The sequence below is a fragment of the Erithacus rubecula genome (genome assembly GCF_903797595.1).
Source record: "Erithacus rubecula genome assembly, chromosome: 2".
Lineage (NCBI taxonomy): Eukaryota > Metazoa > Chordata > Aves > Passeriformes > Muscicapidae > Erithacus > Erithacus rubecula.
The window spans coordinates 82812686-82831704 of NC_136685.1; the positions used below are offsets into that span (position 1 = coordinate 82812686).

The window sequence follows — 19019 nt, forward strand, 5'->3', positions numbered from 1 at the left end:
GTGGGAAAATACTTTGTCTGTGAGACAGCTTAGATGGGATTTTACGGCTTGAACTCAGATGACTTCTCCCTCCCTACCAGCAAAAAGAACTTGCCCAGCACTGGGCAAATCCTCCAGGGAGGGTGGAAAGGAGGCACTTGATGTCTAGGAGCAGCATTTAAACAATCTGTGAAGCAGCATCACTGCTGTACTGGCTGCAGATCTGTGTGCATGGCTCTGCTCTATCTGCTCCTGCCATCTTCCAGCCTGTGTTAGGCACTGACCTGGCAATGCCAGAGCCACCCACGGCGGGCTGGTACAGTCCCTGTCCCACGAGTTCCCAGGGCTGTCACCTGATGTTCCTGTGACATACTCTGCTTTGGAGACCTAGAGTGGCTCTGCAGATCCAATGAAAAAAATAATAACGCCCAATATTAGCAAAAAAAGAGAAAAATGTAGTTAATGAAAATAAATGAAGACTGTAGAAGTAATAACTACGAAAGCACAAAATGAACAAAACAATAAAGAATAATAAAAAATCAAAGAACCAAAAATAAAACTATTTTAACAATGCCATAAAAACTAGACGAGCAGCCCAACGCTTGGTTTATCGATGCTGACAAACGGACCGATCCCTGGTGCAGGGCTGGACAGAACGTTCCCCCGGGACGGCGGGGCGGGGCGGGTCGGTCGGTGCGGCCGGAGCCGCGGCTCCCTGCCGGCGGAGCGCCTGTCCCTTTAAATCGCGGCGGCCGGGCAGGGAATCCCTCTCGCAGCGCGTCATCCGCGGCAAGGAAACCCGCGCTCGCGTCGTGCGACGCAAATGACCATTTTTGGCAACGTGCGACAGCGGACGGCACCAAGCGGGGCGGGGGGAGGCGGGGCCTGCCGGGAACCGGGCGCCGCGCTGCCCCCGCCGCCCGCCCGCCCCCCCCGAGCCGCCCGCACCGCGGGCCCGGCAGGGGCGGGAGCAGCGCGCCGGGCGGGCGGCGGGCGCGGCCGAGCGGGGATCCGTCCCCCCGCGGCCGGCCCGCCTCCCCCGCCGCGGCGGCAGGTGGGAGGCTCCGCGCTGCCAAGGTGGGGCCGGTGCGCCGCGGGTTTGACGTGTGCGAGTGCACATGGTGCGGCGGCGGGCGGATAATAAGCGAGCGCGGCCGCGGCGATGCCATTGCTCTGAGTCACCGCGGGTGCGCGGAGCTCCCGCTCGCAGCGCCGCCGAGCCGCGGGGCGCAGCACCCGACTGAGTCACCCCGCGCCGCGAAAAGGGGCGGCCGGTGTGTGGTGGCGGTGGAGGAGGAGGTCGGGGGGGCGGAGGAGAACCGCTCCGCCTGCAGCCCCCGGGGCCGGAGCCGCTCCGCCGGCGGGGCGAGTTTCGCCGGGCAGCGCGGAGAGAGGACATCGGCGAGCGCCGCTTGCGCGCACGGCTCTGCTCCCGCAGCACCGCCGAGTCCTGCCGTCCCGTCCCGTCCCGTCTCGTCTCGTCCCGCAGGCGCTCGGTTGCGAACTGAGCCACTTTTTCATCGTTGTTATTATTTTTATTTTTGTTCTCTCTTGTTTTAATTGTTTTTCTTTTTTTTTTTTTAACCTTTTCTCCCCGCACACTTTTTTCCCCGTCTTCCAAAGCCGTTTTTATTATTTTTTTTCCCATCCGCTGCGAGCGTTGGGAGGCGAAAGGCAAGAGCCGAAGAGGTCGGGAGGGAGAAGGGGGCGGGGAGACGGCGAGGGAGCGGCGGGTGTCGGTGTGGGAAGGCGGGGACGCGGCTCCCCCGGCCCGACCTCGGACCATGTACCAGGACTACCCCGGGAACTTCGACACCTCCTCCAGAGGCAGCAGCGGCTCCCCGGGACACCCCGAGACCTACTCGAGCGGCGCAGCCCAGCAGGTAGGGCCGGGCGCTGCCCCTCTCCCGCGCTCCCTCCGGGGCTGCTCCGAGCGCTCCGGGACGGGAGTTCACCGCCCCGCCCGGGGAGCGGCCGGCGCTTCCTCGGCGGCGGAGAGGCGCAGGCGGTGCCGGGGCTGCCGCAGCCGCCGCTCCGTCCCGCCGCCCCTCGCCGGCCGCGCTCCCTCCCTCCCCGCAGCCGGTGCCGCGGCGCCTCCGGAGAGGCGCTGCCCGGAGCTCCCCGCCTGTCGGGGGCTGTGTGTGAGTGGGGCACGGCCTGCCCCGAGTGGGGAGGGAGCTCCCGGCGGGCAGTTCCCGCCAGCCCGGCCCCAGGTGGAGCGGGCTCGGCGGGTGTCGGTGTCGAGCTCCCGCCTGGCGCCCGGGCACTCAAAGGGCTCCTCCGGGGCGACTTCTCTGCGAGGTCGGTAACGTGAATACAGGGGCGCACCGAACTCTTCCTCCTTCCTGCTTTTGTTCTCGTTGGGAGCTTCTCGCTATCCACGTTCATCGCGCCTGCCCGGGTGGTGCCCGGGGCTCGCCCGCAGCATTTGGGGCGGCTTCGCTGGGACTTTGGGAGCTGCCGCCCGAGTTATTCACGGAGCTGTTGCAGCCGCCGTGGAGCACGGAGGGATGGATGGCTGGAAGTGGGCTCTGGGTCTTTCCTGCGGCTGTCTGCCCGCTTCTCCCCCGCTAAACTTTTTTAAACTGACGCTCTCTGCCTTTGCCACGCTGGGACCCCTTGGCCGAAGCGTGCGGCGGTGCTCAGCGCTCTGCCCGCCCGCTCCTTGGCTCCCCTCCGGCCGTGGCTTTTCCCGAGCGGGAGTTTCCCGGGACTGCCGGAGCGCTCCCCGGCCCCGCTTCCCACTCAAGCTCCGCTGCCGGGCGGCGCTTCGAGAATGGGGAGTATTTCCTGTGGAAGCGGCGTGAATTCACGGACCTGAAAGCCCAGTCGTGTGGTTTGGGGTTTTTTTCCTTTCATTTTCCTAAGAAAATACGTCGGAATCACTTATATGCATAGATAGACTAAATCTACCACTTCTGGGGAAGGCATTACACAATCGGGCCAGTTATACAAACCTGGGTTATTTCATAACTTGTTTACATCAGCTGGCCCAGCCTCACTTTTTTTGCCTTTTCAGAGTTCGGCTTCCCCCCCTCCCCTTTTTTTCTCACAATATTATTTCTTGTGCGGCTTGTATGAGCGAGCTGGCAGTGTAAGCACAGTGTAGCCGTCGCATCAAGGAGTCATAGGACAGTTAAAAAAGAAAAAGAAAAAAAAAAAAGAAGGAAAAAAGTCCAGTCTTAAACTCTGCCAGCCGTACCAGCCCGTGACATTCCTCACATTAAAGAAGTTTTACCAGAAATGACTCTCTGCCGCTCCCCGCCTGCTCCAAACGCATCTCGCTGGTGCCCTCTGCGGGCTGCGGCTTCCAGGGACTCCAGCTCGGCTAAAGCTTATTCCCTGGTTTACAGTAAATGCTAGGACAGGGCGGGGGAGCGGGAAAGGGTGCTGAGAAGCTGGAAACGCCCGGCAAACTGCAAATTCTCACTCTCCCTTTCCTCCTGTGATTTAACAGCTGCTCTGGATTCAAGCACTTGCTGCAGGAGGTCGTGAAACTCCGTCACCGCTTCGCGTTTGAGCTGTCACAGTCCCGAGCAGTGGCTGGGTTTTCCCCTTTTCTGGGGCTCCATGTCTTCCCCAGGCAGCTCTCGTGCGTGCCGTTCGATACGGGGACCAGAGCCCCGTTTCTAGGGTTACTATCTGAAACAGGGCTTTGGGCAGGACGTTGGCTTAGCGAGAACATAAATGTTTTCTTTAAGAATCCGGGAGATTTCTCAAGGCCTTGTGCTCCGTCTTCCCCTTGATCCTTACAGATGTTGTAGATTAGGATCAAATGTGAGCGTTGCCTTTACCCTAGCAGTTGGGCTGTTCTGCTGATTCTGGTCTGTGGAGATCTGCAGTTTTATCACTACAGAAAATATGCATTGCTGAAATTTTTTCTTTATTGTGTTCCTTTTTTTTTTTTTTTTTTTTTCCCAAAAGCAAGAAAAGAGGCATCAGTCACATGTTTAAATGGAAACTGTGTCTCTGAGCCAAAGCGTTGATGCTTTTTAATTATTTTTTCCCATACAGCACGGCACTGGAACATTTTTCTTTTAAGTTGCGTGTCATGCTATTTTCCTAATCACTGACTTGCCATGTGGTAAACATAGACTTTAATGGGAAGAGTTTGTGTACTCTTTCAGAGTGGTCAACTTTCCCCTGAGATATTATAGCCCTATGTCCAGATTTCCTTCGAAGAGATGTTCAACATAGGACAGCCATCAAGAGCCTTGTATTTATTGCAAGATCTTTCACATACCCTATATTTGATAATGAGTAATGTTGAAGATGCTCTACGATTTTTCTCAGTTGCTTTGTTGTCGGGTTTGATTTCCCCCTCCAGCCATTATACCAGTTTCTCAATTGGTTTCTGGTGCTGCTCAGCACTTAGTTACAGATGTCAGAGAAGGTCCAGAGTGGAGCAAAGACACAGCAGAAACCTTAAGGTGGAGAAAGGAACCACAAAGCCAGAGCTTGAAATGTCCCCGTGCTGTCTGTGCTGCTGAGCTGTGAGCTGCTAGTGTAGCCTGTCCCTGCCTGTGGCAGGACTCGCTGGAGCCTCTCCCGACTTTGGGTCTGAGGAGGCTCTCATCCAACCCCGTATTTTTAAGGCAGAGCAGAGACTGACCTCAGTTCTTGGCACACTTAATAACAGGAGTCCTTCTGTTTGCTGTTGAGTTGTTGGGGTTTTTTAATGATACCTCCATCTGCGTTGGCTTGGGTCAGGAGGAGAGCGGTGGGTTCGCGGCCGAGCCCTGCAATCTGCCTATCGCCTCATCTCTCCAGTGCTCTGGGTTCCTTGTCGAGAGCAGGAACTGAGAGCTGGCACAGAATGCTTCCAGGAGCCTCTGGTGGGTCAGGAGAGGAGAGCTGTGTGTGTCCTATGAGAGAATGCAGGAGGGGGTCTGGAAAGAGAAATGGGAGAGGGCAGGCAGTGCTCTCAGGTTGGCAGGGGCATTGAAGTTCTCTGAGAGGAGGAGGGATGAGCAGAGCAAAGATGGGGCTGCAGTTTGGGGAAAGGTCTGCCACTTCTGTGTGAAGAGTTTGGTGCTCAAAGAGGCTGTGCAGGGGAGGTGACAGGGAATTCAGGGTCTGCCACTGCAACCAGCAGCATCCCAGGGGTCAGAGCTGGTGGCCACTGGGCAGAATGTGGGGAACCAGCAGCATTTAGCACGGCAGAGCTGATCTGGTACAGCGTCCTAGCAGGGAAAATGAGGTATGTGGGGAAAGCCTGATCAGTCAGGAAGCAATGCTTGTAAAACCTGGTGTTAGACTGAGCACTCTGTGTCTGAAGACTCAGTCTGCCACAGCAGTCTGTCCCTTAATTAGTTATCCAGGAAAAATACTGCTTTTGAAAAGTACAGAATACAGGTTTGGGGGATTGTTTTTTTAATTTCTAAGAAATTTTGAGTTATTAGAAGGGAAGCTGGTGACAGAGACTGGGCATGGCACAGAGGGGAACTGGTCTCTTCCCCCCAAGTCTGAAAGCAAGCATTGAGGAGCTGCAGAGGGATGTGGCTGAACTGAGCAGCTCCCTTTGCTGTCCAGGAGACCTCTACTGGTGTTACAGAAGGGTCCTAGGTTGAATACAGGAGTGATTGGAGTACTTGCTTAGTCAATACTTAGAGCCTGATTTTTGTGCTCTGTTGGGAATTTTTAGCATGTTGTTGGGTGTTGGAGGCAAAGGTTACCTCTGGAATGCCAGTGGTGTCTGTATGGCAAAGTACCAGAAGCTCTCTGGATGTTTCGCAGTCATAGCTTTCTAGTGTCCCTGCAAAGAAGACAGGACATTTCTTCCCTGCTTTTGGCTATGAAAGGGAGGGTGGCTCAGATGGGTAATGGTCGTGGTAGAAGCCACTTGTGGATCTGGAAGCAGGGCTCACATCCCTTGAGTTGAGCCTGTGGTTCAGCTGGTCTCGCACTCCTCTGTTCCTGGGGTTAAGGTCCTCTTGTGTTCTGGTTGTGGAGGCACCAGTGCATCCTCTTCTGTGCCATGTGGTCACAGCCTACACCATGCAGGGCAAAGGAGGGGGTTTACACCCATAAATTCCAACACAGTGTTGAGAGTTTGTGGCTCTGAGCCTCTGTAGCTAACTGGGAGATGTGACACGGACTTTGACATGTGGGATGAGCTGAGGCTGTGTTGGACTCAAGCTCCAAGTGAATCTCTGAGGTGCTGTTGGGGGTTTTGCCAAGGTCGTGGTGCCAGTGTCATCCTCTCTGTGTAATTTCCCCGCCTGCTTAACTTGACTCACTCCTTCCTTCTCTCTCCTTTCTTGCTAGATTTTGAGCTGTTCAGGGGTGTAAGTCAGCAGCTGTCAGTATTCAGACTGGATCTCCTGGTCTCCAGGTGATGGCAGCTCACTAATGCTGGCCTGAAGTGCTGTAGCTATCAGCATGTGAAATGCTATTTGCAGTAGCCTTGGTTTAACAAAGCTCTTAAGGTGCTTGATTAGGCACACCCTGAAAAGGAAATCTGTGTTAAAGTGGTGTCCCTTATCTGGGACTTACCTGAGCTGAGGTCAGGCTGATGCAAGGGCTCTTGCTTCTCTGGGAAGCTGGGTTGTTGGCCCAACAATGTGCTTTTTTCATGGAATAATTTCAAGGCTTACAAACCAGTGCTGGTGATAGCCGTGGGTCCTACAAGCCCTGTCCCTTGCTCAGTGATTGCTGAAGAAGCAAGGTCTGTCTGTGTGTTAATTCCAGTCTAACCATTGAAAGCCTCCTGAAGGAGCTCAGCATAGACAAAAACATTCTTTCTCTCCTGCTTCCCCCTCCGGGGACAAGCGATTGTTTTCCTTGCAATTTAGTGCCAGCATATTATCCAGATGGATTTACCTCTGTCTGAAAGAAGGTGTACATGTATTTTGGAGGCGATCATTACCTGCTGCCTTGGTTTTACTGCTGCCTTGTTTTGTCTAGACAGTGCAGAGAGCTGCAGGGAACTTGTCCGATCTGAATCCTAAGACCTACTTTATAGGCTGCTATTAAAATACATATCCTTGCACGTAACCATCCCTGGGCTGGGTTTCTTGATGAGCACAGAGCTACTGAAGGAGAAGCCGGCTGCTGTTCTTGCCATACCAAAAACCCTACGTGGACCATGCCCAAATTTGAGGGCAATCCTTTGGTGAAAGGAGGCTTTGCTCTGCTTGGTAACGGCATTTCAGAACTGAAGTTTCTCTTCCTTTTCTTTGGGTTCGAAGAGAAGTGTTTCTCTAGAAACTCCTTTAATTCCCCTTTTGCTCCGTGCCGGAAGGAGTGGTGGGCTCTGGCAGGAGGTGGCAGCAGTGGAGATGGTGCTGGGAGGGGAGACTTGGTTAGGGGTAGTGCTGGGGAGGCATGTGGGGGAAGAGGAAAGGGGTTGGGAGAGGGGAGGGGAAGTGCCTGAGCCCAGTGCCTTCCTCAAGGGGCCGTGGCAGGCAGGGGCAGCTTAAGATGCTGCAGAGGCACCAGCTACTGGTGTTTTAGCTTCAGGTGCTGCTTTGATCCTCACTGGTGCCGCTCCTGAGGGCCTAGCTGGTTTTGTAATAACTACTTACGTTCTGCTCTCATTGACAGTTTCTCCTGTGCTCTCTTTCCCCCCTCTCCTCTGCCTTTCCTCCTAGAAATTCCGAGTAGATATGCCAGGATCGGGCAGTGCCTTTATCCCTACGATCAACGCCATCACCACCAGCCAGGACCTGCAGTGGATGGTGCAGCCCACGGTCATCACCTCCATGTCCAGCCCCTACTCGCGCTCGCACCCCTACAGCCACCCGCTGCCCCCGCTGTCCTCGGTGGCCGGGCACACGGCTCTGCAGCGTCCCGGCGTCATCAAAACCATCGGCACCACCGTGGGCCGGCGGCGCAGAGACGAGCAGGTAACTGCACGCGCGCACACATTTCCCTCCACCCCTCCTGGGGTCTCCCAGGAGCACTGAGTCCATCCCTGGCACTGTACACGTGCTGAGGCTTCTCAGGGTGTAAGCTGGAGGGTGGCTTTTATCGCTGCCTCCCCATCGTAGGGTGAGATTTAGCCAATCTTCATCAAATGCCTTGCGTTGCGGCTTGGTTTCAAAAGCTGGTGAAACTCTGAAGTTGAGCCCTGGGTTTCAGTTTGAGTGTCTCTGCCACTCCAGGCAGAAGGAAACCTCCAAGAAAGCCGAGCAGCTTTCATGTAGGTACTTTACAAGTCTTACACCGAATTACATCAGCTAATGTTTTCTGTCGGCTCTGTAGCTGCTAGCACTGCTCCACTCTCCATTTGTGTGATGCCCCCAGTACCAGCCAGCATCATGCAGGGAGGAACAGCTGCCCTAGAGCACCTCAACTCTAGTGTGAAGAGCCTTATGTATGACTGGGATCTAAATCTGCTTTCCCACTACAAACCTATAATCGCTTGGTCTTTTTGCAGCAGTTTGGTGAGGATCCCATAAGAGATTTTTCTGCTTCAAACCCAGAGTTATTTTCATAACTGGCATTGGGGTAGCTTGTACCACTCCTGCTCTGTGCTTAACCTCCTAATGGAATTGTCAAGCTGGGACCCTGGATCTGGTGGACTAGGTACAGGCATCGCATCTTCTGGAAATCAGCACTGTTGTTCTCTTAGTAAGAATCACCCTTCTCCAGGGCTGCCTGGTGAACAGCTATTCACAGTGCTGGGCTGATTTCTCTTAAGACTTTAGTCAGATCTATTTTTTATTTTTTTATCTCCCCAAGTTGTTCCCAAGCAGCATTTGTGTGGGTCGCTGCAGAGCAGTGCAGTGAGACTCACGGCACACCCTCCAGACACGAGCTGTTGTGTGAGGTCTGTTTCTAATAAGACTCACCAGCCCTACTTTTACTTCTACATCATCTGTTTTGATTCACAGTCCGATTATTTAATGTGGAGTTGCTGTCTGGTTTAGACCCAAGAGGTTGAAGTCAGAGTTTAGCAGTACCTCTGTGTGGGGAGCTGGTATGGCTGCAGTGAGAACCCATTTTTGGGAGGAAGGCTGGAATAGCCGTGGTGGTTCGGGTACGTGCCAGCCTTTTCCACCAGCTGGAGCTACTTCCCTGTTCCCTGCATGCAGGGCTGGTGTCCAAAGGCAAAGCAAGTCTCACAGAACTGGAGGAATAATTAGCAACAACTAATTTGTTTGACAAATGCTGCCTCTGTGTTCACAAATTGGCCGTGAAGAGATCACCATATTCTCTGCTTTATTTGTTGTTCAGAGTTATTTGCTGAAGGATGCCTGCCAAGCAATTGCTGGCCTGTGGCTTGTTTGCAAGCCGTTCACTGTGGGTCATTCAAAGCCAAGTCCTTTTGATTAGACACGTGCTAAGTCAGTACCCGGGTGCTTTACTGTGGCCCTTTGGCTCAGGTTTCCACGGCTGGTGCTTTGAACACCGCATCGGAGTGGCTTTTTGGAAAACATTGTGCAACACTTTATAAAAAGAGCCTGTTTTGATGAACATTCCTGACAGTGAATGCACGTATTGGGCTTGGACAAGCTGGGGATAACGCATGGAGCAGGGGCTCAAGGAGTGCCAAATCCAACCACTCTCAAACAAATCCAGCAACCACTGATGGAATATTCTTTTTTAGACCTGGTAAAATGTTAAGAACATCCAGATTAGGGGCTTCTGCCCTGCTTGTGCGATTTTTGGAGAGCAGAGCCTTTGAAACAGATAATTTCTAAATTACTGAAGGCCCTTGGTACTGAAATTTTACTCCAGACATATTTCAATGAGATCTGTGCTTCCAAAGCATGAAAGGGCTCTTGAAAACAGGGGCCCCAAGTCAGCAAAGCTTCTGTGTGCATGCTCAGTGCTTTGCCATACTGTAGGTACTTGTGTGCAAATACATTTTTACCCTGCACTCATGGGGTGGAAGTGAGTGGGCAGAGCTGTAGCAGGGATAGCAGTGCCTGCAGGGGTTCCCTACTGGGGGAAATATGCTGCTCAGCAGAATGGAGATAGATAACCCCCCCAGCCTAAGATGGACATTGTGAGCTGCTGATGGAAAAAGGTTTTGGGTCCAAATTCTATCATACAGTCCTAGAATTGCTTGTGTTGCTCAGTAAGCATCATGTTACATGCAGGTGAAATCACAGGCACAGATCAGATCCTGAAAAAAGCAGAAATGAGCAAGGTGAATGCCCAGAGGCTGAAGTAAACTTACTGAAACTGCAAACATCAAAATTAGGGAGATGGAGCAAGCCAAAACAAACTCGGCTGAGGCTGGAGTAAAACTAACAATAAAAAGAAAAGATAGTAACACTGTGAATGTCTCATTTGTGACATTGACAGTCCATGAAGGTATTAAAACTGAAGCTTCCATGAAGCTTTCCATTCTCTGCTAGCAGTCTGTGAGATCTGACATGTGCTTTGCCAGGTGTCAGGGTTTTGCTTTCGTTTACAGTCACCAGGCCAGAGTCCCTGCAGCACCCACGGGCTGGGTGAGGCTGAAGTGTAGGGCTCAAGGCTGGAGTGCAGGGCTGAGCACGTGCCCTGGATCCCCGTGCTGCCCTGTCTGCATGGATCCCTCTGGATCCCTGTGCTGCTCTGTCTGCATGGATCCCTCTGGATCCCTCACTGCCCTGTCTGCATGGATCCTGCACGTTGGGTGTCACATCAGAGAGTGGCCCCATGCTCGCCCACTCTGTGCCCTGCTGTACTGGCTCCCTGGCTTTGGCCATGGCACAAACCTATCTGCTGCTGCTGGGGTTTGTAAAACCTTGTCTCAAACTCTAAAAGATAGGCATAGTTTTGACCAGGTCTTGGGAGCTCCTGCTCACTTCCTCTGGTTTCGCAAGAGTGTAGCTGGATGGGTTTCTATGGAATTGCTCCTGATTTACATCAGTGAGGATGTCAGCTGGCCTCAGGAAGCCCTGATATCACTGGAGCCTTGCCTGCTGATGCAAGAAGCAGTGCAGTGTGTTATCTCGCTGAGTGCTCAAAAATCTGAGGTCAGATTTTTGGGTGGTATAAATCATTGTTGCTTCACAGACTTCATGGGAGCCCTGCTGATTTCCCTGTCTCCCCCTATACACCATCCCGACCTTCAAGCGAACAACTATGTTTGTGTGGGAAGCAGCAGATATTTTCTTTCAAGAAAGAGGCACTTACAACATCGTGCTCTGGTTTTGCTTAACGTACCACCCAAGTTGTGAAACAATCAGAGCATCTTTTATCTGTTTGGCCTTGGTGCAGATTCACTGTCCTCTTACACAATCTTTTCCCTGTGCCCTGCTCCTTCTCCTCACCCTTCTGCTAAGACCTGGTGCAGGCAGAGATACTGGGTGCTTTCATCTTCTGCTGACATCAGTGACAAGGGGGAGCGCTCAGCATCCTGCTGGATCAGGCTTTTTTCCTTAGCATTGTGGTTCAATCCTCACAAACTCGAAGGAACGCCTTGCTCAGATCTGATTGGATTTTCTTGGCACTTGCCCACAGCTGTCGCCTGAGGAAGAGGAGAAGCGAAGGATCCGCAGAGAGAGGAACAAGCTGGCGGCTGCCAAGTGTCGTAACAGGCGCCGAGAGCTGACAGAGAAACTTCAGGCGGTATGTGCCCTGCATGCATTCCTCCTTCCTTGGTGCTCACCCCTCCAGCCAGCTCCAACACAATGCTTTTCCTCCACCAGCATCTTCGAGGAAGGTGCTCCAAACACACTCTGCCTTCCTCATCCAAGGCTGCCCAAGGGTACTGCTCCTACATCAACAGTAGCTGATGAGGGGAACTTGGGCCTGGAGTTTAGGACACTAAAATTCTCTTTGCTGAATGCCCAAAATGTCCTAGGAGCTCTCTTCCCTTCTCACCTCTCAACTAGCAAAAGTCTCCCTGATTCTGGTCACCTTTCTTAAGTGGAAATACAGACACCGTGTGCCTCAAAGGCAGGCTTTAAGGACAAAAGCACTGAAGAGAGGTAGGATCACCTGAAAGCCATAGAAAACAAGGCAGATGTTATGTGTACAAAGCTAGCCCTTTAGGCTTAGTCTGTTGGAGGTGGGGTAGTAACTGACTTCCTTCAAAAAGGAAGCACCACAGAGACGTGTGCCCTGATGCTGTACGAGTAATAATTAGTAAAGCTGGAGAAGGTAGAGCTGAGCATGAGAACCAAGGGGTGGTGGGAAGGCATTGGTTGAAGAGAAGACAAGAAAATTTTAAAAAGATGTTTAAAAATCCTTTGGGTTGTGTGAAATAAGCTGAAGGAAAGGCTCCAGTGCTCCTGGTCAAGAACCAGCCTGGTTTTATCCAATGATGTTAACAAGCACAGCAGCAGTGAAAGCACACCCGTGAAATGTGCTGCTGCCTCAAATTAGGAGGTGTTCTCAGTGTAGGGGAGGCAGGACATCCTATAGAAATGTCATGACTAACATGATAGAAGTGAGAGGAGTGTGTAGAGTGGGAAGTCAGATCCTGAAGGGCTGAGTGTGGAGTTTTGTGAAGTTACAAGCTCCTCACATACAAAGAACTGCTCCCAGACAGATTATGATCCATCTGTGTGATGTGACCATGGGAGAGGTAAATGTCTCAATTGTAGGATGTGTCAAGGGATGATCCAGTGTTAGTTCTTTGGGCAAGAGTTAGACAAATATGCACTCCAGAAATAAAATGGAAACAGTTTAGAGACTGCTGTACATGACCTCTGTCAAATTGAAAAGAGTATTGCTAGCCTAACATAAAAAAACAATGGGAGGAGATCTGGGTCCTCAGCTAAGGTGCCTGTTAGGCAGAGAGCAAGGCAGAAGACTGAAGTCACAGGCCAAGACAGAGTGACAAAAACTAGCCATCAGAAAATTAAGGCAAATTAATGATATTATTTATAACGCTTAGATTGGTGATGTTTGGGTATAGTCTACAAATAGATACGTGAAACACAAGATGCTTGACTGGCAATGACCTGGTGTCTGCTTGGCTCACGAAGAGTCTGGGGTGTATCTTCCTGTGCCAGATGGGATCTGGACTTGGTGGCCCTATTCCAGGTGAGGAGTAGTTCCAGAGCTTTTGCTAATTTATTTATTTATTCCTCTTTCATCTGCAGGAAACTGAAGTACTGGAGGAGGAGAAGTCGGTGCTGCAAAAGGAGATTGCTGAGCTCCAGAAGGAGAAGGAGAAGCTGGAGTTTATGCTGGTGGCTCACAGCCCTGTGTGCAAAATCAGCCCTGAGGAGCGTCGGAGCCCACCCTCGAGCAGCCTCCAGAGCATTCGGACTGGAGCAAGTGGAGCGGTGGTGGTGAAGCAGGAGCCTGTGGAGGAAGAGATCCCATCTTCCTCTTTGGTCCTTGACAAAGCCCAGAGGTCTGTCATTAAGCCCATCAGCATTGCTGGAGGTTTTTATGGGGAAGAGGCACTCAACACTCCCATTGTGGTGACCTCAACACCAGCCATCACTCCTGGCTCTTCCAACTTGGTGTTCACCTACCCTAACGTGTTGGATCAGGAGTCTCCTCTCTCCCCTTCTGAGTCCTGCTCCAAAGCTCACCGGAGGAGCAGCAGCAGCGGGGACCAGTCCTCAGATTCCTTGAACTCTCCCACCTTGCTGGCGTTGTAATCCCCCTGCGGGCCCCCATTTTGCCAGTGTGTTACATCCCCCACAGCACCATGGGGGGAGCCCCCTCCATGGGATTAGAGACAGGCACAGGATCGTTCAAGCACAAGGGCAGCAAGAACAAGGATGGGGAAGTGCTACAGCTCCAGGAAGGAGAGTGAGGACCAACGCCAGCTCCCTGGAGGCAGGAAACGGCAAGGGTGGGACTGACACGCCAGGGTTGTTTGGAGAGGGTGATGTCCCCTCCGTAGGGACTGCCTATGGAAACCTCTTTGTGGACTTGGGAGCACTCCTGGCCAGGACTGAAGGCGAGCTGCAGACAGTTGCTAGTTGTCCCTTTCCTTTGTGGATTGACCTGATCGGTTGTGCTCTGTGCTTAAATCATTCTGGTTAGTTGATCTTACAACTTCTCTCTAGCGTGCTCGCTCTCTCTCTTCGCTTATCATTTCCAATGTTGTCGATCCCATTACATTTCACTCAGTTGCTCTGAACTCTAAAGTCTTATTAGGATCTTTCCTCTTGTGAATAGCTGTGGGAAACACGTAGGGTTGCCCAGACAGGAGGATTACAGCTGGGAGGACCAGGAGATGGGGGACCAAGAGGGAGCCCAAGAGCTCAGCGGCAAGGCCAGAGCTTGTAGTCTCTAGCCTGAGGCACAGAGACAGCAGAAGGAAGGCTCATGTGGAAGCCTTTCTTTTAAAAAATGTGGATATATTTATCCCCTTGGGCTCCTCAAAAAACCAAGTTAGCATCTCAGGGCCAAAGTAGCATCAGAAAAGCTGCTGGGCTGGCACTTGCCAGTCACTGGCAGGGTTTTACCCTAGTTCGCTGGATATCAAGTCTGCTGCTTGTTGTTTACTTTTCCTGGGCTGCCTGCTGTCTAGGGAGTATTACATCTTCCTTCCCATCAGGGCTCCTGACTCAGAGGCTGATCTCTTCCTGTTAGTACATCCTCCCCTCCCCTTGGCCATATTTGCAGAACATGCTAAAAAAAAGGACGTGGCACCGCATGCCTATAAATCCAGGATGGAGACTGGCAGCAGCTGAGATGGTCAAATTAGCTGGCTGTTCCCTTGCTGATTTTTGAATTGTTGGGAAACAAAGCATCCACTAGCACAGCACAGGCCACAAGGTCCCAGCTCCTGACCAGGCAGGAATGGCATGGATAAAGTTTTGACCTGTTTGAACTAAAACAGAGCTTCTGACAAGCTCTGGCAAATGACAAGTTGACAGCTGAGAAAAATTGATTAGCGTTATTTGCACCTTGGTCTTTGGCCTCTGGTTTTTCTTTGCATTACAATTGATCTTGTGTTGTTGTGGTTGATTGGCCTGAAGACAAAGAATCAAACCAAAGGGCTCTTTCCCTGGTCTTGGGTCCTTCTCTAGCCTATGGGCTTGACTGCTACTACTAAGTGCTCACAGAGGGCACAAGCTCTCCAGTGCTCATGTTCACTACTGAAAGCAGTAATGTGTGTAATCTATTGGAGCCAAGCTCAATTCCTATTGATGTCAAGGCACTGGCAAACCATGACTGTGCACACTAGGATTGCCCAGCTTGCCAGCTAAACCACTTAGGAGAAGCTCTTTGGTCGTGCCTGTTGTCCTGTGGTGGCAGCTATTTATTATGGTGTGAGATTGTCTTTTTCTTGTACACACACACACATATATATATAATTTTTTTTTTTTTTTTTTGTTTTTGTTTTTTTTTTGTTTAAATCAACCAAAACTGGGACATTTCTTGTTCAGGCTGGACCTGGAGAAATGCAACATACAATTATAGGGCTAGCTGTGTGAGATGCAAAACTGCTGCAGTCCCCACCAACTCCACTGGGAATTAATAGGGTTCAATCTTGTGGAACTGGAACTTTACTCAGCAGGGTTGGCTTCCCTCAAACTCTGGCCACTGCCCATTGCTTGAATAATTTCAAAGGGAATCTGTTCTGGCCCTAAAGGTGAACTTTGGCTTTTTATTATAACTATTATTTTTAACCCAGGTATTTACCAAACCTGCCAGAAATATGTGAGTGATCTTTTTGCTTCATAAATCTGATTGGATTCAGGCTTTTTCTATATTGCTTAAACACTTCCATTTTGATATTGGTGCTAGAGATTTCAAATGGAGCTTACACAGTAAGTAAAATTAGTAAAGGAGTTGTATTGTCCTTACATGTACATCAGAATTTCCTTTCTGATAAAGTAGGTTTTAAATTTCCCATAGTTAGCACAGAGGATCCACTTTTCCTAGGGTTTTACATAGATGATACCACTTTAGGTGGAACTGCAGCTTCTCTGTTTCCATTTTGCCAAGTGCTTGTTTGGGCCACTCTGGTCTGAGAATCTAAAACTGTTAATAAAATGTCTCTGCATGTTATTTCCACACATTTTTGAGGAGAACACAACACTGACAAGTGGTGGGTGAATCCTAAAATGATGCAGCTACTTTTGAGGCTAGATGACCAGGATTGCTGTCCCTGTGAGGTCAGGAACATCCACCCCTTGTAGGGGTTTCAGGAAGTCAGGCATCTCCTCAGATCTAACTGGTGGAACAACAAAAACCTACCTTTGCTTCTGGTGACTGAAGCATTGCCAAAAGGAGCTGCAGATGGTCCTTGTCCACTCCCTCCTGCCTGGTCATTGACCTGCTTAGAGACAGGATGAGATGCTCCCCTTTCCTGACCTGTGATACTGATGGGAGCCAGGTGAAACTGCTCAAAAAAAAGAAAGAGAATTATTTTCTAGTGTTTGGAAAGAGCCCCAGATACCTTGTGCCTGTCTGTTTTCTCCCTCAAATCTCTTAAAGAATGTCCGTGTTGGGATTGCTGGTCTCCAGCCTTTTGTATTTTGTGGATCAGCCTTAATTTGTTTAGTTTCTGGCAGGCAGGTATAATTTCACTTCTGTTTTGGTCTGGCCCTACAGTCTTTTTTATCATGTTTTCTGGTGTGCTCTTTGGGAACTGATTGTCCTTCCCATGCCTAAAATGTTATTTTCCATGAGTCCCTTTCCTGCTGATTCCTAATGTAGTGTCTCATGTTCTGCATACAGTGGGGATGTGGGAGCTGTTGTAACTAGTGCTGACAGAGTTGTTGAAGTCAGTAGAGAAAGGCCCAGGGAATTTCAGCTGGTATTGGGTCAGCCCCCTGGTGACTGGCCCAACAAAGTCTCTCCTAACATCCTAAATTAGTCAATGCCAAACTGGGAGGAGTAGTAGCAGCTGCATTGAAGGAAACATTCAGCTTCTAGGTGATGTTTGCCATTCCAGTTTTGCCCTCATTCCTCCTCCTCCTTTCCCAGTTGTGGCATTGCCTTCATATATTCCTTTCTTATAGATGTGGAGACTGGGTGAGTCTCAATCCACTTGTGGTTGTGATGGGATTTGGGACCAACATGCTGGGGACAGTAGCTCTCTGTTGTGTTTTTATAATTATTATTTAAATGATCTATTTAGTTCATCCGAACCTTTAATTTTGCTGCTTACTGTATGTAGGATCCACCTGGCCTTCATCCTAAATGAAAAGAAAAAAACAAAATGAAAACAAACCTAAGACACCTCCCTTCTCCCTGGTCTCTTATTATTTATTGGCAGGCAGCCGTCTTGTGCCTGCTCCAGCAGATCTGCCCGCCATTAATTTAACATCCTCCCAAATCACATTCCTGGTGTTTGGTTGTTGCCTTTTTATTTTTTTTCCTTTTTGTTGTTGCTTTTTTTTCATTCTAAAACAGACTTCTGAAATGTAACAAATCTTATTATCATGACACAAGTTCATTTTCATTAGGAAGGCCAAGTCAAACATTTTAAGAGGTGGGGGGAACAATATACATTTATTTCTTATTTATTTATCATGTTTACATCTTTTTTTTTTCTGTTCAAGACTTGGATATAATAAAGCATTAAAAATACTACAATCTTCTTATGTTTTAGGCTAATAATTTTTTTTGATTCCTTAAATAAAAGAATCTGAGTTTTGTTGTTGTCTGTACAAAATGTAAAAAGAGATGTTTTTAAAGATGCATTATCATTCCTCTGTGAACAGTAGGTGGAGTTCAGGACAAATCTCAGAATACAAGATAATAATAAAATCCCATCCTGTTTTACTTAATTGTTCCCCTCCTATCCTGTATGATTAAAGGGTTATTCCACTTTCTTGTTTGTGGTTACTTGATGTTAAAACCATATTAAAATGTGTAGGAAATAGGTATCCTATTGTTTTTGCTCAGTGAGAGGATAAACTGTTGTATATATCTTGATATACTGTGTAGTTCAAAGTAACATCAGTAATAAGGGATAGTGCATCTTTCTTAGAGCGATAAGTTACTAGTGTCACTAAAGTCTGCTTTAAGATCCTCAGATACAGACAGGGCCTGGTTCTGGTTCCACTCACGTGGGACAAACTGAAAGCATCAGGAGCATTTTGCTGCTGTGAAGCAGGTGTCAGTAGTGAAATGAAGTCTCAGTGACTAATAGGTGACTGTGAGGGTTGTTGAAGGTTTGGGGGCACCATTATCTTTTTTTTCCTCAAAAGTTTTAGGCCGTGGGTTTTCTTTTTTACTGTGTCTGCAGTGAAATTGTTTCTGCCACAGAGGTTCTTAAAGATGACTGCTGAAGTGGGACCTTTCTTTGCTCATAGTGATCTTGTTGTTCTTGCAGTCCTGGGGAATTTCAGCTCTGAGGCATTCTATTCTCTCTGGTGTTGTCTCTTTTCTGTTCTTGTTATTTTACTGAATTACAGGCCTACAGTATTTGCACTAAAACAAAAAGCTTGTTAGAGAAAGCTTGCTGCTACAAAAGAAAGAACATATTAAAATGGTTTTGCTTTTACAATTTTAACTGAGTAGCATTTTATAGAATAAAATCAATCTAGACTGAAAAGAAAAAATGACTTTTCTTTTTTCCTCTGCACCTTCTCCTCCCCATACTCCTTTCTTTTCATCCAGTTCCTTGGTGGTATGATGTTCCCCCCTTCTCTTTTGGTGCTCAGTTGTAATGATTGGCTGTATTGTTGACTATGCTGCTGAGAGTTATGACACTTGTAAATCTCGTTTTAATGACATTGTGGACACTTTTGTATAGCAAGAACTAACTGGAGTTCTCTCTGTTAATTGAAGTAATTAAAAAGCTCCCTTTGCCATGAACAATTAAAAGCTCGCATGTTCCTTCACTATGAACAAACGGGTTTAGCATTGCCAGGTGCCTGGTTGCAGCACATTTCAAGGTTTCTTTCATAAGAGCAGCTGCAATCCTTACAGCTGTTGCCTGCAACAATGGTAGATGGAGCAGAGGCTAGCAGAGCAGCCCTCCTGGGCTAAAAGGCAAATAAAACACTAATCCTTTCATGTTGGCTTCAAAAAGGAAAGGGATAGAGGTAGAAAATGTGTGCTGATTTCTTTTGTTGTTTATTTGTTTTAAATCTCCTCAACCAGGAGTCAAAGCTTCTGCTCTGAAAGCTTTGGGGTGGGGAGCATGGTTGCTTCACTGGCAGCAAGGAGGAGGTTAAGATGGAATTCCCTTGCTTGCCTGGGGAAAGCTCCAGCCTCTGGAGTGG

General features: G+C 49.5%; 1 protein-coding gene across 1 annotated transcript; it reads left to right on the forward strand.

Moving 5' to 3' along the window:
* Nucleotides 1-1726: 1726 nt before the first annotated feature.
* FOSL2 (FOS like 2, AP-1 transcription factor subunit) lies at nt 1727-18143 on the forward strand. The gene is made up of 4 exons (XM_079326103.1): nt 1727-1862; nt 7572-7826; nt 11383-11490; nt 12972-18143. Exons 1-4 carry the CDS (start codon nt 1764-1766, stop codon nt 13479-13481), a joined length of 972 nt encoding a protein of 323 aa, XP_079182229.1. The 5' UTR covers nt 1727-1763; the 3' UTR covers nt 13482-18143.
* Nucleotides 18144-19019: the final 876 nt, after the last annotated feature.